Genomic DNA, 25,676 nt, shown 5'->3' on the forward strand with positions numbered 1-25,676 from the left:
GATTGTACGGAATGCTTTATAGTATGGAAGATTTAGTCCATATGGGCCTGGGCTTTTACCCGGGGGGCAAGAGGCCAAAAGGAGTACCACCTCAGAGTTAGTGACCGGAGTCACTAAAGTATTTGCCTGAATATCAGTTAGTTTGGGGAGATGAACTTGATGTAGAAAGGAATCTATTAGCTCTTTAGATCTAATCTCTTCAGTAGGTGTTTTATGCATTCCCAAATTGTATAATTGAGAATCAAACTGCTGAAAATCATCTGCTATAGCAGCCATGGATGTAACTGAATTGCCCATAGAGGTTTTGATAGATTTGATAGTATTTTTAGCCCTTGCTTTTTTTGATTAATGAGGACATGAATTTGCTCCCCTTATTGCCTTGTGCATAAACTACATGTTTTAGGTACAGATGTTTCTTATTGAATTTGGACTCTAGGTAGTGTTTCAGCTCGATCCTCAGCTCCATCAGCCTCTCTAGGTTAGTTTTTGTTTGGGAAAATTTTACCACCTGCTCTAATTTGGCTATTTGACAAAGTTTATCATCAATAATTTTTTGTGTCATTTTTTTAACTCTTCAGCCCAGAGCTATAAGCAAACCCCGTACAAAGGCCTTATGTGCTTCCCATACAACCGGTAAGCTCAGATCTTCCCCTATATTAAGGTGAAAAAACTCATCAATGAGTTTAGCAAGGTTTTCCCTTTCTTCATGGGAGTCCAATAGTGCTGCATTAAGCCACCACTTCCAGTCTCGTGGCGTTGTTTGAAACGGTCTGATATCTATATGTACTGGAGCATGGTCTGAAACTGTCATAGAATCTATTTTAGTCTAGAAATGCAAGGAGATCAGAGGAGACAAATATGTACTCCAATCTCTGATAAGAGGAGTGGACCTGAGAGAAAAAAGAATAGTCCCTTGTAGTAGGATGTAAAGAGTGCCAAGCATCTATAATGCCCAAGTCTTGTAACGTGCGGTTGAGTCTTTTTAGCCTGAGCTGTGATATCTGGGACCGACCCACCGAGGAGTCGATCAGAGGGTTTAGAGTGTCATTTATGTCCCCACTAAGAATTATATGTCCCTCTGCAAAGTGTTTGAGGACCTCTAATTGTTTGATTATGCATGGTACCTGGTCAATATTGGGAGCATAAAGGTTTGCTAAGGTTAATTTCACATTATTGACAGAATCCTTTAAGAAAAGGATTCTACCTTCCTCATCTCCGTATTGGGATTGGCATGAGAAGTTAATGGTTTTGTGGAAAAAAATTGACACCCCTTTGGAGGCTGAAGTGCGATGAGCGGTGTGGAAACCCTGTAAAAAATGTCTGCCCGGTAAGGAGAGGCATTTTTTCTTTTTGAAGTGTGTCTCTGTAAAAAAAAAAAAAATCTTCGTGCCATACCTTTTTAAGAGGAGAACAACATTGTGCCTTTTCATTGGTGAGTAGACATTAGCGAGTATACTCGCTAAGGCACTACTCGCTCGAGTAATGTGCCTTAGCCAAGTATCTCCCCGCTCGTCCCTAAAGATTCGGGGGCTGGCAGGGGGCGGGAAGCGGCAGGGGAGAGCGGGGAGGAATGGAGGGGATATCTCTCTCCCTCTCTCCCCCCCCCCCGCTCTCCCCTGCTCCCCGCCGCAACTCACCTGTCAGCCGCGGCGGCCCCCGAATCTTTAGAGACGAGCGGGGAGATACTCGGCTAAGGCACATTACTCGAGCGAGTAGTGCCTTAGCGAGTATACTCGCTCATCTCTATTGGTAAGTTTAGGCCTCTTACATTGAACGAGGTGAGTCAAAGGTCCCTCATAATGAGTCAGAAGTAAAAAAAACAGTCAGCAACCAAATGAAGAATCAACCGTCTGTTGGGTAGCTTTATGCGAGGAGAAAAATACTAGATGGTAGAATATCAAAAACTGATTATATCCATTCAGCAGTAATTTCAGATCCGCCCCTTTAGGAAAAGGAAAGTAGGGAGATGGGAAGGTGGGGAAGGACCAACTTGTGACACAACGAAAATTAAGACTTTTCACTGAGAAATCTACTGATAATTATTAAAACCCCAGAGGGGTTGGGGCAGGTCTCACAAAAATCAGAGAGAACTACCAAAGGTCTGGGCAAGAAACAGATGTGACTGCAGTACACTGTTCAGCTGCAATAAAATAATAACTATACACAGCCTGAACTGACAGGCACGATCTTAGACCTCTGCATTGGGGAACAAAATTTGAGCAGTGTGGTCCTTTATCTGTAGAAAACAACACCCAAAAAAAACATTAAAAAGTGGCAAGGAGTAGGGACCGAGGTGTCCCTCCTTGGGTAATGAGCGTATTTCCCATCCGTGCCCTCACCCACTCACTAAAACGTATAGCAGGTTACAGGCAACAACTACGGACACTCACTCCGGATCCACAGAACATACAATTACATTTAGAATGAAAGCTACTCATGGGAGAGAATGAGAAAACGAAAATGAAAGGCGAGTCAGCGCCATAGACACGCATGTTCATTCCCAAGTGTCATGACCCGCCAGCTCTTCTCTTGCTTTTTTCTTTTTCTCTCTAGGCAATTTAGAGCTTCCCGCTAGAAGCCATTTTTCAGTTGGCTCTAATCTAGAGAAACTTGGAAGGTCTGGAAGAAGGAGCCATCAGGGAAGCTCAATCAGATCCAGACCTAGGTGCTGTCAGCTGTCCTTTAGATCCTCCGGTAACCGGATGTTAAATTTCCGCCTTTGTAATTAATGCCAAGTCCGAATGGGAACAGCCAAGCATATTTAATTTCTTTGGCACTTAAAGCGTACAGTAACGTGCATAATAGACGATGCTTTGCCAGGGTGGAGGGTGCTAAGTCCTGGAAAATTTGTAGAGGCGCATATGCATAGCAAAGGTCCTTATAGTTCCTAGCTACTCTCAAAATGGCTGCCGCATCTGGGAATGAGAGCAATTTGCAGATGATGTCTCTTGGTGGTTCAGAAGCAGGTGGAAAGGGTCTGAGAGCTTTATGGATACATTCTATAGAGATGATGGCAGCCCTATCAGACCCCAACAAGAGAGCAAATATTTCTTTCGCTACATTTATCAGTGAATCTGCCGCCCACGACTCCGGGAGAGCCTTTATGGGCACATTACTGCGTCTGTTTCTGTTTTCCAGGTCCTCCTGCATTATAAGGGATCTATTGATATGCAAGTGCTGTTCAATAAGTACTTGCTCCATTTCCAGGGCATGGGAGGTGATGGAGGCTGTGGTGGACTCCAGCTCCTCCGCTCTCCGTCCCATGTGCTTAGCTTCCTCCTTAAACTCAGCCAGCTCTGAGAGCACAGGGCACATAGCTCACTCTAACAGATCCCTCATAAAACCTTGTGATATGTGCTCTCCATCCTCCCCATCTGTAGAGGTCTTCTCCTCCCCCTCCTTACTGTGAGCTGTGCTTGTCTCCTGTGCCATCTTGGATGATGCATGTGGGGACTGAGCGCTCCAGTCTTTCAGATAGCGCTGAATGTCAGCTTGTCCCCTGACCGGCCATGGTGTTCCCTGGACCTCATTGCATTTCTCCCTGCCGATTTTCCCCATGTTAGGCTGCTGTAGATAGCTGATGTGGGTCCTGGAAGGTGCCACTGAGACAGAGCTCTTCACTCAGAACTCCATCCTGCTCAGAGGCCAGGCTCCACCCCACGCCAAATACCACATCTTTGAAACCCATTCACCTCTTTTTTTTATCATTGAGTCTTCAGAACATGCCTCCTTTATCACAGATTTACAGCAACATCTCTATCTATAAAATGACTCACCTAGCATTGTTTTTAAGGCCTTATGTCCACAGGCACGTCGGATCCTGTGCGGGAAATCCCGCACGGAATCCAGCCCTGCCCATAGCCAATGAGCCCTATTTACCTGTATTATTCAAGTGGCGGTGTTTGCACAAGTTTCATCACTTCCGGGTTTGCAGTACTGTGCATGGTCTTTGTGGCTTGCTATCAGACATGCGCAGTACAGTTTTTTAAATCTCCTGCTTTCCCAGGGATCTGCAGCACATCTGCAGTGTCAGCTGCGGGTGTGCCGTGGATCAGACAGCTTCCATTGACTTCAATGGAAGCCATCTGTGCAGGACCCACAGTGAAATGGAGCCTGCAGTGATTTGTTTTCCAGACCAAAAGGTTCGCAAAACAAATCCGCATGCTTTAATTGCAGTGCGGACTCCCATGCTTTCCTATGGGTGGCTTGATCTGTGGATCTCCCGTGGTGATTCCGCAAATCAAACCCACCCGTGGACATGAGGCCTAAGGTGGTGGCAGATTCATCTATTGGCCATAATCTCTGGAAAAGAAACTATACCAGTTGAAAGCTTTGCTTAGGTTTTTCTACCCAATTATTTCCAAAAGAATATCTACAGATTGCAGAATTTTCCTCTATGAGCTAAAGCAGAAAGTTTCATTCTGGAGCAAGAGAAATACGGGGAGAAAGAAGGGGAGCAAACCCACAGTGGAGACTGAAACTAAAGGCCTGGGAAGATACCCTGGTCTTAAAGTACTTAAATTGGATATGGTAGATAGGAAGAAGTGCTGCCACCCAGATTAACCCACCGATGGTGGGATGGTAGAATATGCTGGAAGAAAAATCTGCTGTGTAGGCGCAACTCTCCAGAGGTTCCAAAAAAGGTACCAGTACAATTAGATGAATATCCAACTTCTCGTTTTATTTAGAATATTGAAATTTAAAATCCAGCTAATAAACGTGTTACGGGGGTAACCCCTTCATTGGTAGTGCCTTGGATATCCACTCTGCTCCAGCTCATGACTCATGTTACCCAGTATTTAGGGTTATGAGTTCCCTTCCCTGAGAGTGAAGTCATCCCAGCACTACCGATGAAGGGGTTTTCCCCCAAAACGCATTTATTAGCTGGATTTTACATTCCCATATTCTAAATAAAATGAGAAGTTGGATATTCAACAAATATGCACAGCAGATTTTTCTTTTAGCATATCTCATTCTGAAGAACTCATCCTGTCCATGCATTCCACATCTGCTTTACAGCAGTATTTCTGAAGGAAAATAAACGCTTATCACCTGACCATAACCCCCACAATAGATATTCAATGTCATTAATGCAGTTTCTTGCATTTAAACATTTTTGTCATTAGTACATTTACAAGAACAGGGGTTGTCAGTCCCTTTTAAGCACACTTGAAAAACAAACAGATACAGTTTTCAAATGTGACTTTGGTGTGAACTTGGTATTTAGCAGGTTTATCAATAACTCATGCTACGTAGCCTTCTTTGCATTATAAATATAATTACTTTAACAGCTACTATACCCTTTGTGTTCTAATTGATCTTGATGAAGAGTTTTTAAAATGTATCCAATAAACATATATTTTAAGCTAATGGTGAATCCAACAGTCTATAGTATACACGTTTGATGTATTTCTTCCTGCATTTAGAATGAACTAATAAGTCGGGTGATTTTTTTTTTCTTTTCAGGAGACAAGTGTAAAGCCACAGAATACAGCAAGATGAAGAATGCACTACTGGACTCTCAAAACCAGAGATACATCAGAAAGGAAAACGAGAAGGAAAATCTGGACAAATTTAGTCTAAAGAAGATGTTGGTCGACCAGATGTTTAAGTATTTTGATGAAAATAGCAATGGATTGGTGGACACTAATGAATTATCTCAGGTAAATTATTAGTTTCTGTTACCCACATGCTAATGTACAAATGTGGTGCCAATGTTTGTTTTCCCTTCCTGCCAGCATGAAAGAGGTGAGTAGTCACCAAAACATCTGCGCATGAACTCAGTTATTTATTGGAATTGCATGCAATTGTTTTCAGGTATTTTTCTAATTAAATAGAATTTGTCATTTTCAACTCTTAATTAATTTTATACCCTCAACACACCCATAAAAAACAAAAGGGCGTTTTTAAGCCATGTTATCCACCAAGTAACATTGATAGTTAGGATAGGTTTTATTTCTTAATCAAATTGTAAATTTCTTCTTCGGACGGGAAACCTAAAATTTATGTATTTTACAAGCTTGCGTCTTCATCTTATCAAGTTAGCCAACGGAGTCAATCAGTCTAACTACAAACTTTATTCTTACTTCTGTAAACTGGTTGTGATTTAACGATTTAAAATAAGTTTGCATCCTTATTGGCACTGACAACATTTCAGCTCCGACGACTTATTGGTCATTCTTGTAATGCCTGTATAATTACCAAGATTGCTTATTCAAAAACCTATTGATTTTTTAATGCATAAACAGGTATTCTAACTCCATGGGGTTACTTTTCAAAGGTTTCAATTTAACCTAGAAAAAAGTTTTAATGCTTGAGTGCAACAGAAAGATGAAAAATAATGCTACAAAAAAGATGTCTCTAGTATTGCAGAATGATCGGAATGATCTTGTCTCTAGTACGGCAGTAATAATTACTTGCACTGTAGTGTCATATGTAACGTCAAGTGCTACAAGTAATTACTTGTTAATTAGATTAATTTTGTTGTGTGAATTTAAAACTGACTGTTATTTCACAAAATATATCTATTAATAAGCTTGTAACAAACAAATATAATAACTTTCAAATTTGAAGCATAGTGGATGGAGTCTTTCTTGTGCTTCATTGTTCACAGATATGACAAATCCATTGTGATTAGAGATGAGTGAGCATGTTCAGTAAGGCGAGCCTCACTCAAGCGAGCCTCTCTCATCTCGAGTAACTGCCTTCTCCTCCGAGCGTGCACGGGGGTGCAGCGAGGGGCGGCGGGGGAGAGCGGAGGGGAGTGGGGGGGAAAATGAGAGATCTCTCTTTCTCCCTTGCCGCCCACCGCTCACCCCTGCCCCCCCCTCCCCCAAGCACGCTCGGAGGAGAAAGCAGTTACTCAAGATGAGCGATGCTCACTCGAGTAACTGACCTTATCGAGCGTGCTCGCTCATCTCTAATTGTGATCCCCAGGTCTGTTAGCCTGTGTGGGTTTCCTCTAGCAGCAGTTTGATCATTTTATATGCACAGGCAATATTGTAATCTTATACGGAATTATGATCTTTTATTATAGTTTAAAAAACCTCTTAACTATACTAAAATAAAGTTTCCACTAATAAAAAACGATGGTGCATTAAAAAAAGGAATAAAAACTTTAAACGTCACATATTTATGTAGAATAAAAGTTGCTAAACAGTAAAAAAAAACTACTGCTATTGGATCTAATTGGGGTGAATGGTTATAGTTAGCATTAAAAAAATTAGATGTGAAAATAAAAAATGTTATGGCTCATAAAATAATGGGAAGCACAAGCTTAAATATTTTTAAGTTCCTTTGCTTCACGCTTAGGGGGTTAATATTTAAAATTCAGTTGTGCATAGCAGCTAAAAAAATGTAGCCAACAAGTATATATAGGAAGGATTGATGTGGAAATCATGATATTGTAACTGTCTGATCCAGAATCCAGTTCTGGGTATAAAAAACAGAGGTCAGGAACAAGGCAGAGCTAAGTACATAGCTATCAGTAATAGAGGGTTTAGGAAAAGCATGGTCAATAATCAGCCAGAGCTTAGTACACAGATATACACAGAAATGTTGGCAGGAGTGAAAAAAAGAAATGTAGTCAATACTTTGCCAGTGGTCAGTACACAGATAATAACAGCATTTGTCCAGGAGAATAGCAGCTGAGCAGAATGAGCTTAGTGGAAAGCATAGTAATCTCACATGAAAGTGAAAGGGCCAGGAAGCCCAAAAGCAGGGATATTCAGAAAGAAGGCCTTGAACTCAGGAGGCAATGACCTAGACAATGGATTTTGCAAAGCAAGAGCAGTAGCGTAGTGAGAGGAGTTTGGGGATACAGGAGTCTTTTGCTTAAATCATGATAGTATTCTAATAGAGAAAACAAAAACTGGCATATGGGATACTACATTATAGCAATATCTTCTTTAACTAGTTAATATGCTCATTATATTAGGAAATCATATGGCCAACAATTACTCCACACAGACCTATTACCAAATTTGCACTCATTGTGAGTTGTAATAGTGGCGTACATAAAAGAGAGTAGGGACCATAAAAAGAATCAAAATGTCTGTGTAGGCTATTTCCACAAAAGAGCAAAGAGGATGGATCAACCAGTGCTGGGCCCACTTTTTCCAAGGACTACATACAGTAGCAGCCTCATGGTCTGCCTCTGTGAGATATACACCCTTAAGTGATTATACACTGTAGCTCAATTTGAAAATCTGCAGCATGTCCTGAACTCCATGCAATTTTTTTCCCAATAAAGCCATCATGGCTGTAAATCTGAAAATAAAGCACTCTACTTATATACTTGATTAGTCATAACTAGGGATGAGCGAGCGTACTCGGATAAGCACTACTCGCTCGAGTAATTTGCTTTATCCGAGTATCGCTGTGCTCGTCCCTGAAGATTCGGGTGCCCGCACGGAGCGGGGAGCTGCAGGGGAGAGCGGGGAGGAACGGAGGGGAGATCTTTCTCTCCCTCTCTCCCGCCCGCTCCCCCCTGCTCCCCGCTGCGACTCACCTGTCAGCTGCAGCGGCACCCGAATCTTCAGGGACGAGCACAGCGATACTCGGATAAAGCAAATTACTCGAGCGAGTAGTGCTTTTCCGAGTACGCTCGCTCATCTCTAGTCATAACATTTTTAAACATTGTACATCATATATTCTGATGAGCTAGTCAGGTACTTGTTAATACAATGTCATTTATCCTTAAACTAGATTTCACAAACTTTTGATGCATATTTTTAATATGCATTTTTGCAATTTTCTGCATCTAGGTGATGAGGCAAGAAGGTTTTGGAAAGAATTTGAATGAATGTTCCTTATTTGATCTAATAAAATATGATGATTTTAATGGCGATAAGCATTTATCTCTGGATGAATTCTACCGAGCATTTCGTGAGTACACATTATGACTATACACTTGTTTTTATCTTTCTGTATGTGTCATCACAATAAAAGGTAAAGTAGAAAGATACAGGATATATTAAATGCTGTTGTTTCTATTATGCAAGACTGAAAAATACATTCTTGCTACTAATGGCTCTATTTAAGGTTAGTTTGCGGCTGGAGCTTGAGTCCTGGCTTAAAAGCAAGACTAGAATTGTAGCTGTAGCTGTGACCCAGCCTAAAATACAGCAAATTGAAGTGCCCCCTCTTCTGCCAGCTCCTGCCTCAGCCTGTGTGGAGGAGATGGGTGGCAGTGGGGGCCACAATGACAGGTTGCAAGGAGAGGAGGAGAATCTGTGATCCTCCTTCTGTCTCTGCTTAGCTTTAGATCACCCTAGGTGGGGGTATGGTGAACTTTTATTTATGTTATCAACCTCCATAATCAGAGAAGATAGTTACTATATAATTTAAACATATGGGGGTTTTTCTTCAGAAAATATGTGAGAAGATGAGCACTTACACATCTAGTCCCACCTCTGCATCTAATTAGGCCATTATTGACTCCATGATCAAAAAGTTTACCAACATCCAAATAGTGGTTTCAAATAAGTTGCAAAAACCACTCACACCACACATACTCACAAACATAAATAATGTTTATAAACTTACATTTTATCAGTAATAGCATAAACATAAAAGACTATAGTATGTAGTCCCTGACATTCATGAGCTGCAGGATTGCTGTTGTTGTTAGCTGTTTAGTAGTTCATGATCCTTGGTGACCCTAAAGGCTCCCTCCCTCCATGTTTTTCAGTTTTGCACTGCTTCTTTCAGTTGTGTGATATCCATGCCAGTAGCAGCTTTGACAGTATCAGCCATTATGTCCTTTGGTAGCCATGTCTCCTTTTGCCACTGATCTGTCCCAGCATTATAGATTTTTCTAGCGACTCTGCTCGCATTTCATGGCCAAAACACGGGAGCTTGACCAGGCCATATTCCCCTCCAGTGTTAAATCGGGTCTTACGCTCGAATGCATCAATCTTCTTTCTATCAGATTTTCTCGCAATCTAGCTTTCATATCCATACATGGCTATGTGGAAAATGATGGTTTGTACTATCCTGCATTTAGTTGCCATACCGATATCCCTAGTTTTCCAGATTTTGTCCATGTTTAGCATTGCACGTCGCCCCAATGCTATCATACGTTTTATCTCTGGCATAGATACTCTATTCTGGTCAATTTTCAAACCAAGGAAGATAAAGTCTCACACACTCTCTCTATGGCCTCGTTGTTGATTTTTTCATTTTCAGTGCAGAGCTGTGTCATCTGCATGATGGAGATTGTTGATGTTTCTACCACCTATTCTTACCCCGGTTTCCAATTCTTCTAGGTCCATTTTTCGCATATAGGTTAATCAAGAAGGGTGAGAGGATGCACCCCGGTTGAGCCCCACCAAACTCATTCTCCAGCCACTGATTGAAAACTGTCTCTTTCTAAGCACAGTGATAGGGAGGTTTCTGACAATCTAATTCATAGATACATATAACATACATATTGGTGTAATCAGTGTGCCTGTTACTACTTTATGTTGCTCTAAGAGAGATTGAATAAAAGCAAAGCAGATTTGGGTGTTATGTCAATAATGCAGCAGCAGAAAAGCACCAATTTTATGCCCGTCTGAATACAGCCTTAGGGCTTAGTCACACGGGCGCATCGGCACCTGTACACTGGCGCCGATGTGCCCGTGTGACTGACAGAAGACGGCCATACCTCAAGATGGCCGTCTCTCTCCAGCGCTGATGAAAGAACACATGACCGGCAATGAAGCTGGTCACATGTTCTTCCTCCCGCTGCTGCAGAGAGACATCCGTCTTCAGGCACGGCTGTCAGCTGACTGCAGTTACACGGGCGCCGATGTGCCCGTGTGACTGAGCCCTTAGTTAATGCATTATATTAGACCTAGGGAATTACAGTAAGATTTTTGATTAGGTTTAGGCCTCTTTCACATGGGCAATATGATATCACTGCAAGGAAATTGCAGCAATATTGCATTGGTGGCCTGCACAATATTGCTGTGTTTTCTCACGGCGATATAATGATTTTATGTCGCTATAAAGTCGCTGGACTTTGTAGTGCTCTTTTGCCAGGATTTTTGTGGGAGCGCTTGAAATATGAGCCCTACCCCAAAAATAAGTCATAGCTGCATAAAAAAAATGTAAAAGAACCAAATACATCACCTGACAGCCGCTGTTCAATCTGCCGCATCTTCTCTGCAGGTCCCCGGCACTTGCTTGTAGTTTTCTCTCAGCGCTTCCTGGTCAGGGGTTCACATTCACGACCTCCAGGAAGCACTGGCTGTGATTGGTTCTCGAGTGCTTTGGCTTAGCCAATAAGAGCCAGCCCTCTATGAACCAATCACAGCCATTCAATGCTGTGCACTCTGTATGTGAGTACTGAGAAAAAGGTTCACTAACCTCGAAACGTTTATACAAGTTGGTTTTAATTAATAAATTGAGAATTTTTGGTAATATACAATTTCATTTAATACAGTATATGACGCCTGAAGGTCGTGCCACATATATACCCCCCAAAAAACATTTTTTTTGTTGTTCATAAGATTCAAAATGTTTGCCCAATGGGTACAACATTATTTGGGGTGAGCTGTGCCTTCCAAATTTAAAGACGTATTCACTGTATCTCTGAAACCAATTCCTAAGGCCAATTTCACATGCGGAAATGTGCAAGACCTCCTTCTGCTTAGACTTACAACACAACATACAGCATGCACATTTCTGACAGTTGAATGTGCCTCTCACAACACATAAGAACACACGCTGAGAAATTGAAAGTTTGCAGTCAGAATCTGAACTCCAAATGTCAGAATTTTGAATGTCATGTGGCAATACTTAGCAGAGCTGGACTTGCAATATGCTTTGAGTGTTTACATTATATGGCGGCAACAACATAAAACTCAGTGACTTTCAACATGAAAAAGAAGTTATTTCCCTTTATTTTTTATCGTATTTACTTACAGTACTTTGGCCTTGTTTTTGTCCGTACGTCTATTCAATTTAAATGTGAGCATCATAAAGAAAAGGCTTCTCAATTTATTTGCAAAAATCTGTTCCTTGCAGCTGCATATAAATGTAATATGCATGTAATGTTACATATCCCTTAAGGTTGCTGCCCTTTTTTTATTTTCGGTTTCGCCTCTCCACTTTCAAAAAATCATTACTGTTTAATCAGCATGGCTGTCGGGGGGCTTGGCTTTTGCAGGAAGAGTTGTATTTTTGTTGTGGGTGGGTGTCAGCTGCCAAAGACAGCAAGCACATGCATTGTATAGAGCAGGATTGACTCCTGATTCCGCTCTACACAAACCCTAAATATCCATGATGTCCTGAAGCATTAACGGGTTAATATTTTGTCACTAGATAGCAGGAAAATGTTACGAGTAGTCTTGTATAATGAGGGTAAGTGTTGAATGAATGGATAATGCAGAATGCCTAAACATATGTAGGCCAATACTTAAATGGTCTAAGTCAACATTGAAACTTATTCTCTATCCATAGGATAGGGGATCATTTTCTGATTGGTGGGGGCCTCATTTCTGGGACCCCAACCAATCACAAGAATGGGACTCCTAATGGTTACCCCATTAATTGAGAATGGGTTGAGCATGCTCCAGCTGTGTTTTGAGAAAGAAACCATGTGCTTTTTGTGATTCAAAGTCCACATGCATACCAGAAAACACTGATAGGGGTGTTCCCATCTTAGAAATTCAGACATATCACTAGAATATGCCATCACTGCATGATCGGCGGATATATGATCTCCAAGACCCCCACTGATCCTGAAAATGAAGAGGAGTTCAGCACTGCTTCACTTTCTAGGTTTCTACTGCACAGTGGCATCCCTGAATAGCTGGTCATAGACACTGAATGAGGCCGCACTGTAGCTCCCTACAAAGCCAGTCACCAAATAATTATTGTCTGTGGGAAAAACAGCAAATGGGATGCAACACTAAACCATCGCTGTATCCTCTTCATTCTCCGGATCCAAGGATCATACCCCCACCATAAAGTGTTGCTATATCCTAGAGATATGCCATCACTTTATGAGATTGGACTACCTCTTTGGGGGTCTTTCACACATACTGAAATTTGCAGCAAACTTTACCACTATGCAGAAAAATCTGCACCCAGCAACCAACCACGTGTCTAACTGGAAGATTTTGATGTGGAATCGACAATTACTTGATTTTGCTGACAATTTTACATCAAAATCTGCATTTAGCAATGCAGATTTTAGTATAGATTTCTGGGGTGGCATATTCTGCTACTAATTCCAGAATGTGTGAATGAGCTATGAAGAATGCTGCTTTTTTAAGAAAAGGACTGATTTACTGCTTTTATTTGGCAATTCTTTGTCACAAACCACTAGTGAACATTTGGAAGGTTGAAATAACATTTTTCTACAGCACCAATACTGTCTCATTTTCGTCTTCTTATTTTTCATTCTAGTGGGAATGTGATTATTCGTAATGATTGTCTACATACCATACTTCCAGCCATGTAATGTTCAGTATCATCTGCTGTATCTATATATAATTTTCCAGAATATGAATCACATTAGCTATAGTACACATCTGGTTAGCAGTTCTTTTTGCTCTGTAAAATGTAATTTATAGAAAACGTTTTACTAATGAATACATTTATTTTGTAACTTCAAATCAAACCAAATCATTTGTAACAGACGTCTAACGCACCATATAGTTAAAAAATAGAACACAATGCCAGCTTTCACATTTCTGCCAGAAGTTGATAAAAGAGAGCTAAACTTGAGTTTATCTGCTTCTGGAAGAATCTCAAGTGCCTCGGAATGTAGAGTTACAAGTTCAGTACATCTGTGGGAAGATATTTAAAACAATACTCACATTGCTACAATGCCTTTGAGAAAGGAATCAAATCAAAGAAACTGCAAATAGATATTTCAGTGCTAAGTTTACCCAAGATACCAAATAAATAATGCAGACATTTCTAAACATGCTGTGTATGTCCAAGATAGATGCAAATTTTATGCTACTACAAGGCAATTACATCATACTGCGATCAGGCAGCTAGTCTATCAAGCCACCCAACGGGGATGGCTTGATAGGCATTCTGCCAAGACAGCCCTGGGGCCTTTCAGAAGGCCCACGAGTGCCATGACACCTAAACATCTCCCTGTGATCTCATCGCAGGGGGCTGTACAGGACCCTGGAACATCGTTTGGGGGATTTAAATGCTTCTGTCAGATTTGACAGTGGCATTTAAAGGGCTAACAGGTCCGTTGAGATGCTTGGATCATTGGAGCTGTTGCCAGCGGGTGTCGGCTATAAGAATTAGCTGGTGCCTGCAATGTATGGACATAAAAACGGGGATGGCTTGATAGGCATTCTGCCATGGCAGCCCTGGGGCCTTGCAGAAGTGATCTCATTGATGTCCGGGAGGTTAAAATGCTGCTGTCAGAATTTACAGCATCATTTAAAAGGTAACAGCTACCATGAGCGGTGTAATAAACAGCTGGCACCTGCGATGTATGAAGAGATCTTTCTTTGCACATAGACCACTGATACAGGTCATCAAAAGGCATATCGGCAGTGACTAAGGGGTTAAGGCTCTGTTTTCCAGCAAACCTAGTCTCTGATTAAAGTTTTAAGCAAATGTGTTTATGCAAGCCAGTATCTTGATCTTGAAGAATCTTTCTGATCTTTAAGAATCGTGTGTATTCAGTAATATAAGTGTGCTTTTACATGGGATGATCTGTTGGGCAACATATGCCAGACAAGTCATCCCAGAGATAATTGTTCCTGTGCTTGTACACAAGAAGGAGCATTGCTGACTAATGGAAGCATGCTAGTAAATGGGGGCAGAGTGGTCCCAGGGATCCTTCCATTCTGCTCCCTCCATTCACAGTAAGAAGGGGAGCTGAAACTTACCTAATATATAAAGATGAGTGTATCCCTTCATAAATTACGCACATAATGCACCAGTGCAAATAATATTAAGGGCTTCTGCAGACAGGTGATTTCGCCCACGTTTTTGCACACACAAAATCGCTCACGCAAACTCCATATATACGTGACATGATCTATTTGTATGTGCGTTTGTGCACCCAAGGTACCATAGGAGTCACATTTGTGCACCCCATCTGCATGAAATCGCACAGTTCAGTGCTGGATTTTGAGGTGTTGATTGATAACACCATAGATTAATTAGGCTGCCTAGCCAGATCAGTCACAGTTCGGGTGTGTCCCACAGCATTGTAACTGGGACAGTAGCATAGAAAATTACAGTATAATGTGCAGATTCACACGCCATAGCACTCCCTTCACAGTGCTATTGCGTCACGCTATTGTGAGTATATCTGTACAAACGCTCATCTGCAGGAGCCCTAAGACTGGCATTTGAAATACTGATCTTAAGATATTTTCCTCAATATGTGTGAAAGGGTAGAGAAGTCTTGGAAACTACTCTTTTAGGGCTCCTTCACTCAGTATTGCAAACCATTGCTTTCAATGGCTTCATCACATGGAGCATTTTTGTGTGCAAAATTCGGTCGCACGAAAAAATATGTGACATGCTCTATTTTTGTGAGCATTTACGTATCCAATCCCCCATAGGAGGTGTAATTTTGCTGTGCTAATTAATAACACCAGGGATTAATTAGACTGGCTCGCCTGCTAAGTCGACTGCTGGTAGAGAATAGTAGTTTTAAAAAAAACAAGAAATAATGAGTGTAAACTAATGCTCTGCTGCATGTACAATTGTTAATAACAATCAATTGCAGTAGCTACAGAGTAAATAGTTTCTTTAAAGAAAATAAATCCGATGAAATTCTAGATGCACATGATGTACCACTGGTAGATGAGCATGAGAGCTACCACACCATATGTGGAAATAAAACTATTTATTGCTATTTTTTATTTATTATTTGTGTAGCTAAAAGAAAAATCTGTTATGGGAATTACTGAGCTACTAAAACCACAGAGTGCTTACTGTTAAACCTTTGTGCTTCTTAAACAGAATACATATATAGTGCTCTCTTGCAAGGCAATCTCTTTCTCATTTCAAAGGTCTGCTGTGGGACCAAGGTATCATTATTCTTATGTTTATTGTGCGATCAGACTTCTGAAATAATATTGTTCTGTAAAGACAGAAAAACAAGTCTGGGTGTGTTCATCTTTGGAGGTGAACTAGCAAATCTATACGTTTTATTTCGAAAGCTCTATGAAGGGTTTTCCTTAAGATAAACATGTATCACATCGCAGCCATTCAAATAGGAACCTTTAGGCTGGGGTCACACGGGACGTATTCCCTGCGGAAATCTCGCGCATTGCCTGCAGTGAAAAACTGCAAGATTTCTGGCAGGAAACTGCTGGCTGTGGAGCGGCGTGGCCGCACACTTTTCCATTGTGGCCAGTGCTCCAATAGCGGAGAGAACGCGGCCACAAAGGAAAAAAGAAATTGACATGCTGCAACCGGGGAATCCGCACCGCAGTACCAGCTTCTGCTGGTTTTGCTGTGACGGATTGGCTGTCCCATTTGGATGTGATTTTTGACAAATCTCGTCCCCATGGCTGGCTAATGCCGGGATTAGCGGCCACAGGCAGATTTGCCTCAATGAAATTCCAGATGGAATTTCCAGGAGGCAAATCCGCCCTGTGTGAACCCAGCCATAATGATCTTTTACACCAATCAGAATTCTCAGTGACAGATTTGTGGAATATGCCACCCCTGAATTTTGCACCAAAATTCACACTGCTAACTGGATTTTGGCGTGGAATTGCCAGCAGAATTCTATTTTTTAATTCTATAACAAAATCCATGTTAGCAGTGTGGATTTTGGTGTTGAATATTCTACAGTGGGACGTATTCCGCAACATGAATATTCTGCCCTGTGTGAAAGGTCCCTTACTGGATAAAATTCAGTCCATGGTTATATAGTAGAGAATAAGGCCACTCTTACACACAGCGTCGGCAAAACGTTTTGCCTTGATTTTGCCGCCATTTTCTGATACAGGTTACTGCGTTCAACAGTGCTTTTTAACACACTTGATCATTATGATGGGTGAGGAGGTGCGTTAAAAATGTGAAAACGCTGCAAAATAGAGCAGACAGTGCTTGAAAATCGCAGCATTAGAAAATGCTGCGTTTGTGCGCAAGTCTGCAAGGTCCCATTGAAATCAATGGTAGCATTCTACTGCGATTACTGTGACATTCAAAACATCACGGTAATCGTGAAAAAAGGCGCATGTGTCAGGCCTCAGTCACACGAGCGCATCGGCACCCGTACACCGGCGCTGATGCGCCCGTGTGACTGACACCAGCAGACGGACGTACCTGCAGACAGGCGTCTCTCTGCAGCGCTGGAGGAAAGAACATGTGACCGGCTTCATTGCCGGCCATGTGTTCTTTCCTCCGGCGCTGCAGAGAGACGGCTGTCTGCAGGTACGTCCGTCTCCTTCCTGCAGTCACACGGGCGCATCGGCGCTGGTGTACGGGTGCCGATGCGCCCGTGTGACTGAGGCCTCAGAGTGTACTAAGAGTAGCACTTATATCCTGGCTTCTATAGTATTCCACCTAAAGCCATGTTTTGTTTCATAAATTGTGTCCATTGTTCATTACTGGACAATGTCGCCTACCCCATTTGACCCTGGGTTGATATATGATTATAATCTTTAATTTAAAGAATTTTAATCTTTAATTTAATTTTTAATTATTGTACCATATAGTTATCATATTATAATATGCATGAGTGTCTGAATTCACACAGCCAAGAGCTAGTTGCATCCAAGATTCTCTGACGCAACTCGCATTGCACAGCACATGGATGCTCCATCCATGTGCTGTGCGAAGTGTGGGACACTGCACATTACATGTCCTATTTTAGTGTGAGACCCACACACAAATAGAATATGCAGTGATTTTTCAAACTTGTGGGTTCTTTCTCTGTGCTAGTTCTGTCCATCTCTGACATGGACTGACCTTATGTGGAAATCTTGCCCATGTGAAAACACCCTAACAATACTCGAAGTGGATGTATGTATGTAAATGTGTGTCCTGTATCATTAATAACTTCAAAAGGGTTGTTGATCCAGTGATTATTCCAATTGGAGTCAGGAAGGAATTTTTTGACCTTAACTCTTTGCAATCCAATTTTGGATTCAGGGTTTCCTAGAGGATTTTCTCTTTCTGCCATTATACAATGGCGCTATCTGCTGGCTAAAGCCAGTACTGCGGTATGGGACATGCTGGAGAGGTCCCCAACAACAGAGCGGCCAGTAATATACAGTAAGAATACCCTGCCGGACGTCTTCTGACATTGGAGCTGTACAGCCTACAATCAGAATGTCTGAAGACGTCAGTCAGCGGATTGGAAAGAATTAAATGGGGAAAATTGGCTTCTACCTAATTGTTTTGTTTTTTTTTGCCTTCCTCTGGATCAACATTGAGGGGTAATAGGCTGAGTTGGATGGACATATGTCTTCTTTCGCATAACATACTATGTTACTATGTTTTTCTTTTAGTTGCTACAGATAGTGTTCAAGGTATGAGATGTGGGTCCTTTTTTATCAAGGCAATAACCTCGCTTTTAGGCAGGACGGTTCTTGTCCTAGTACTCAGGATGAGGTTGTCCCTTCCTCCTTTTGTTTAGATTATATGATATTTATGATATTATATGATAATTTGCTCCATTCTGCAGTTGGCAGCCTGTGTGAACACAACTTTATTTTCACCCTGGGCGTGGTGTGTCTCACATTCGAGCGAACGTAACACTTATGAATATATTGAACTCTTACTCATGTTTGCTAGCACAAAGTACAGGGTTGTGCTGCAGATTAATCAAAACTCATGCTAACACAAGGAAGCTTAAAATCATTAAACATTTACAACCATACATTCAGCGTCTGGTTCCCTTTAATGCCAGATATTAATCAGAAATGGTTGAAATTGACATTTTTAGAAGGTTTTAATCTAATGTGTATAGCGAGCTTTAGTTTGTTCTATCCAGTGAGCTATAAGTACTTTATAGAGAGTGGGGATTTGAGAGCAAAATATGCATTTTATCATAAATTTAATGGTTCCATTATAACAGCAGGAAATGTTCTCAGAATGTAACAAATATCTATTTTGTTCTCTGTTGTCCAGTGTAGTCAGATAATTTGCGCAAAAGGTCTAATAGAATCTGTACCTTAAATTTATCACAGATAGTATTTCCTTTTGTGTAGCAGAACATAAAGTAAACATATCTATAGCTCATTAACAGAAATGCTTGAAATAATTAAAAATGAAAGCGAGTTTTTTAGAACACACCATAATTTACAGAATAATGTTAAAACGCGTGTTCAGGTTATTTGCCTTGGGGCATTCAAAGGGGTTACTAAGTTGTATAGGAACAAGTAAGTTGAAACAAGGTAATTTAATACAAGGTTCTATAAACATCAGTAGTCTGCCACTTGCAAATCTCCAGCTGTTGCGAAACTACAACTTTCAGCATAGCCTGACAAAGGGCTCAGTCACACGGGCGTTTTGACTGGCGTTTTTCTACAAGTAAAAAAGATTGCGCTAGATAGAGCCAATGCTTTTCAATGTGGTCACATGTGCGAATTTTACATGTGGAAAAACGTCTGCGGCAAAAATTATAGGACTCCGGTTCACAGAACGCATGTAACTGCAGTAACCTGGTGTTTTGTGTATGTGTTACTACAGTTACGGAGACATCAAAAATACAGGGGCTATTTTACTGCATATACAATAAAATTAATTTTAATTAAATAAAATTAGTTTTTGTGTATTTTTATTCCAATTTTTTAATTCCTAATAAGTGAATTATATTACACATTTTTTACAACATATAGACATATTACTCATTTTACTCATATTACTCATTGAACAGCATTGTAATACATTGTAGTTTTGTTAACATAAGTTAATTGTCAAGTTAACGTTTGCTAAATCTGTACATGCCAGTATATTCTGTCTTCTTATAGAAATATGTGCAGACACCAGTTAGAAAACTACTGCTAAGCCCCAACAAACATTTCTAAAAGGCATCCCTAGGGACCTTTATTTGGTGCCAGCATCATGGATCTGAGTACAAGGCCCCCACCCCTCTTTATGCAGCACCACATTGAAGCTTAATACCTGCACTGAGAGGATTAACTGCTAGGAACTGAGTTTTCTGTGATCCTGACTGTTGTGGTGAGTAGAAGTGTGCATTATAGCCATTCTCTGAGGGTAATTTCATGGGCACAGTGGTGCAAGTGCCTGTAGGATCACATTTTACTAAAGACCCATTTGCACACAAAGAAAATCTTTCAAACGCTTGAAAGATTGACAGCTTTAGTAATCATTTTGCATAAAGTGCTAATGAACACTAATGTCCCTTAGCACTTTATCAGCTTTATTTGAGTATAAATGAGCTTCCAGGAGCTGTTTGCAGAGCACAGAAGGTGATCTGAGCTCTTCACACAGCTCCTTTGCTATCACACTGGCTGTCAGCTGAATACAATGTAATCTCCGACCCCCATGCAGAACACAGCATGCGGTCCCTGTTATCTGCTCTCCGACTGAATGATGATTTTTATGCTCACCTTAAAATCATTGTTTAGACGAAAAGTAAACAATGGTAGCATTTACATGCAACGATTATCGCTCATATGCCATTGTTTGAATGAATTTTGAGCGATAATCGTTGCGTGTAAATGAGGATTTACGAATATATGTCAAGGTACTTCAGTTATTTGCTGGAAGTAGTTGAACTGTTGTCCATGCCAGCCCTTCACAGTTATAGACAACCTAAAACAATATTTTATTGATTCTCATTAAAATAGGGCTGACAAAGACACCAAAAAACAAAAAAAAAAATTATACAACATAATCCTCGGCACATGCTGTCCATGCCAGCTACAGAAAGAAACCCTTGAATAGCTAAGGATAATAGCTTTCAAGGCACAAATGACTTGTAGTTTAATCTTTTAATTAATGTTTTGTTTTCTTATCATCCATGCATTTATTTAATGTATTTTTTTTCTATTCTGCTTCTGACAGTTGAACTACTTTTACTTGACAACCTGCATGGATAATGTTATCTTCCTAAAGGAGATTTTTTTTTCCATTATTCTTGAACATATCTTCTAATTGTTGTCATATAACTGTAGTGATACTGCAGATAAAAGCACGTAAAATCATAAACTCATAGAGTTGGAAGAGACCTCCAGGGTCATTGGGTCCAAACCCCCTGGTCAATGCAAGATTCACTAAATCATCCCAGACAGATATTTGTCCAGCCTTTGTTTGAAGACTTCTAATGAAGGAGAAATCACCCCCTACCATGGCAACATGTTCCACCAATTGATCACCCTCACTGTCCAAAAATCTTTTCTAATGTCTATGCTGTCTCCTCCATTTCAGTTCATCCCATTTTTTTCTAATCTTTCCTTGTGCAAATTAGAATAGGGCTGATCCCTCTGCACTGTGACAGGCCCTCAGATATTTGTACAAAGCTATTAGTCTTTTTTTCTGCAAGCTAAACATTCTCATCCTGGTAGCTTTTCTCTGAATTTGCTCCAGCTTGTCAATGTCTTTTTTAAATTGGGGTGCCCAGAACTGGACACAGTATTCCAGATAAGGTCTGACCAAGGCAAAATAGAGAGGGATAATTACTAGAGATGAGCGAGCACCAAAATGCTCGGGTGCTCATTACTCGGGACGAACTTTTCGCGATGCTCGAGGGTTCGTTCCGAGTAACGAACCCCATTGAAGTCAATGGGCGACCCGAGCATTTTTGTATATCGCCGATGCTCGCTAAGGTTTTCATTTGTGAAAATCTGGGAAATTCAAGAAAGTGATGGGAACGACACAGAAACGGATAGGGCAGGCGAGGGGCTACATGTTGGGCTGCATCTCAAGTTCCCAGGTCCCATTATTAAGCCACAATAGCGGCAAGAGTGGGCCCCCTCCCGCACTGTCAGCATAAAGATCGTTCTCCTCTGCCACAGCTGTAACAGCTGTGGCAGAGAAGAACGATGTTTGCCCATTGAATTCATTGGAGCCGGCAATACAGCAGGTTCCACTGAAAGCAATGGGCTGCCGGCGATCGCGGGATGAATTGTCGGGAAGGGCTTAAATATATAAGCCCTTCCCTGCAATTCATCCAGAAATGTGTAAAAATAAAAATATATACCGTATATACCGGCATATAAGGCGACGGGGTGTATAAGACGACCCCCCAACTGTCACCTTATACACCGGGAATACAGCGGAGCAAAGAATAAAAATCATTACTCACTTCTCCCGGCGTTCTGCGGCGCTGCTGCAGGCTATCGCTCCCTCCTGGTCCCCGGCAGAGCATTGCTTTCTGGACGCAGAGCTTGAAATCCCCGCCTCCAGAAAACACACATGCCTTCAGCCAATCACAGCCAATGACAATGATATCATTGAATGGCGTGACACCTAATCTCGCCAGCCACTCACTGCAGGGGGGGTGGTATAGGGCTTGAACGTTGCAGGGGGAAGTTGTAATGCCTTCCCTGTCTTTCTATTGGCCAGAAAAGCGCACAAATTTCTCAGGGAAGAAAATGAAAGTGACTCGAACACCGCATGGTACTCGTCACGAGTAACGAGCATCTCGAACACCCTAATACTCGAACGAGTATCAAGCTCAGACGAGTATGCTCGCTCATCTCTAATAATTACCTAATCTACAGTCTATGCTTCTCCTAATCCATTCCAGAATTGTGTTTGCCTTTTTTTGCTACTGTATCACACTGTTGACTAATGTTCAGTCTGTGATCTATTAGTATACTCAAGAATTTTTTGCATGCACTTTTTAGCCCAGTGTTTCTTATTCTGTATGTGCCTTTTTAATTTTTCTTGCCCAGATGTAGGACTTAGCATTTCTTCCTATTAAATACTATTCTTTTAGCTGCTGCTCACTGTTCAAGCTTGTCTAGATCTTTTTGAATCCTCTCTTTTTTTCTCTAGTAATAGCTATCTCTCATAGCTTTGTGTTGTTGGCAAATTTGATCAGTTTCTTCTCAGTTCCCTCATCTAGATCATTTATAGAAATGTTGAACAACACTGGGCTCAGGACAGACCGTTGTGGTACTTCACTTGAAACATTCTTCCAATTGAATGTGCAGCCATTTATGACCACTCTTTGAGTACAATCACTCAACTAGTTGTGAATCCACCTAACAGTTGCCTTGTCAATCCCATATTTGGTCATTTTTTCAGTGAGGATGGAATGAGATTTTTTACCATACATATCACAATTTAGTGAACTGTCAAATCTATTTCTTTAACTTTGTAATGATGAATAAATACACTATCCTACCAAATGTAATTGGATACCTTAGCAAGAATCAAAAGTAATATTTATTTCCATATGTTGCATAGCGGGGCATCCTTTGTCCCTAATGATAGTGGATGCTTTCTGCTAACGTTTGTTGAATCTTGGGTGCAACTCACAGCAGGCAGCACACAGACCCCCTTTTGTGGGGACAGTGGACATTGCATGTCCTATTTTCTTCTGTGGTACTGATGAGAAACGGACATACAGTGTTTTTTTTTATTATATTCACCTGTGTGAGAACACTAGTGTGTGTAGCCACATAGATTATAATGGGCCTGTGTGTGATTTATGAAATACATGGATAACACATTAATAGAATATACGACTGTCCCAATAAGGCCTTAGGGTGGGTTCACATGAGCATGTTTTTGTGAAACACGCTTGTATTTACAACAATGCATTCCCTATGGTGTGTGCACATGTCCGTACTTTGCAGGTGCGTGCCTGCAAAGATAGGACATGCGTGCACCATGGGGAATGCACGCATTGTTTTCAATGGAGCCGCGGCTGCTGCCTGGCGGCTCCATTGAAAACAATGATCTGAATCAGTGGCACACCTGAATAGTTTTTCAGAGAAGGGCTTTACATATAAGCCCTTCCCTGAAAAAGAAAGACTTTAGTGTTAAAAAAAAAATGCAGGCATTCTCTTCAATGGAGCCACTGCTGCTGGCGGTGGCTCCATTGAAGATAACGGTCAGCTGGCACACCTGAATAGCTTTTCAGGGAAGAGCTTTACATATAAGCCCTTCCCTGAAAAAGAAAAATTTTGGTGTAAAAAAAAAATTTACTTACCTGTCCGCCGTTGCTGTGTCCCCCGCAGGGATGAAGAACATCTGTTCTTCATCCCTGCGGCACATCTGTGGCAGATGCAGCAGAAGAATTCTTCAATTCTCTACTGCAGCTGTCACATATGTCTGCTGCGCTAGAGGATTCTGCTGCCGGCAATTGATTTCAGGGAAGGGCTTTAAATATAAGCCCTTCCCTGAAAATCAAGCAAAAGTGGTTTAAAAAACAAAAAAAATAGATACTCACCTCCCTTCAGCTGCCGGGGCTAAGCCGTGTCTTCTCCTGCTGTCCCCTGCACTGTGGTGCTGATCTATCAGCAGGCAGGGATTTAAAATGTGATTGGCTGAGGTGCTCAGCCAATCACAGGCAGCTCTCCCTGAATGAATGACAGGTAAGAATTAAAAATTGATGCCTTAGTTGAAAAATATAATATCACATGTATGACCCAGACATAAAATGGTATTCTGGTTTATTTTCCCTAAAATGAGAAAAATTTGATTTCACCTCAAAGAAGTTTTTGTTTTACTTTAGAACAATATTGGAAAAGAATAAGTTGAACTGGATAGACCTCTGACTTTTCTTTAACCTTCTATATTACTATGATCCACACAGCAGATTGCAATAGAATTTTGCACTTGGAAAGATTCATAAGAGGATAGGCGATACAGTAAGCCAGAAAAATTCAGAGCTCAGTTGAAGAGTTTCCTGGCATTCTGATATAGAGTAATTATTGTCAGGCATAATGAACATTTTACTCAAAGAAGAAAATTCCAGAGTTAATTCTACTGTCTGTCTGTGCGCAAAAACTGTAAATGCAGCTCTTAGCTAAAGAAATGGAACTTTTCTGTAGTCAAAATGTTACTTCCCGCTGCAGCTTTGTTAGTGAATGATAATAGAGTATTTCATCTGCTAACTATCAGTAACCAAAGACATTAACTTACATGTAGCAATATTGGCTTATTCTGTGTCAATCCTATTTTGCGACAGTTTTTGGATTTGTTGTGCTACAAGTGGCATGCCATTGTTAAATTAAATGCATTTTACACTGGAATACATTTGGTTATTTTGGTATAGTTTTGTGGCTTCCAATTCAAAATAGCCCACTGAAGGTGTGCATTTAATAAATATGGCTAAAAAGTAACTGTCCTCATAACAATAGACACTTTTTTAAGATGAATCCCAAAGTTCAACCCAAGGTGCGAATTTTAACCCCTTCCCTCTCCATGACGTATAGGTACGTCATGGAGCGGCGGGGTATTATGAAGAGAGGTTGTGGGGCAACCTCTCTTCATACAGAGCAGGTGTCAGCTGTTTGTTACAGCTGACACCCGCGGGCAATAGCTGCGATCGGCTATTCGGCCGATCGCGGCTATTAACCATTTAAATGCTGCTGTCAATTCTGACAACGGCATTCAAATTCCCCGAACGATGTTTGGGGGTCTCGCACGGCCCCCCGCAGTGCGATCGGGGGAGCTGTGCAGGTGTCATGACAGCCGGGGGCCTTCTGAAAGGCCCCAGGGCTGCCTTACCAGACTGCCTATCAAGCCATCCCCGTGGGGTGGCTTGATAGACTGCCTGTTAAATGCCAGTATGACGTAATGCTATAGCATTACGT

The 25,676-nt window shown here is 41.2% G+C and overlaps 1 protein-coding gene across 1 annotated transcript in view; it reads left to right on the forward strand.

The window, feature by feature from the left end:
* Window positions 1-25,676, forward strand: part of FSTL5 (follistatin like 5) — a 597,054-nt gene that overhangs the window by 397,774 nt on the left and 173,604 nt on the right. Inside the window, exons 5-6 of the mRNA XM_066574679.1 lie at window positions 5,467-5,663; window positions 8,766-8,886. Of these exons, the coding sequence (XP_066430776.1) occupies window positions 5,467-5,663; window positions 8,766-8,886 (318 nt within the window). The remainder of the gene's footprint in view (window positions 1-5,466; window positions 5,664-8,765; window positions 8,887-25,676) is intronic.

The sequence above is a fragment of the Eleutherodactylus coqui genome, chromosome 7, assembly GCF_035609145.1.
Source record: "Eleutherodactylus coqui strain aEleCoq1 chromosome 7, aEleCoq1.hap1, whole genome shotgun sequence".
Lineage (NCBI taxonomy): Eukaryota > Metazoa > Chordata > Amphibia > Anura > Eleutherodactylidae > Eleutherodactylus > Eleutherodactylus coqui.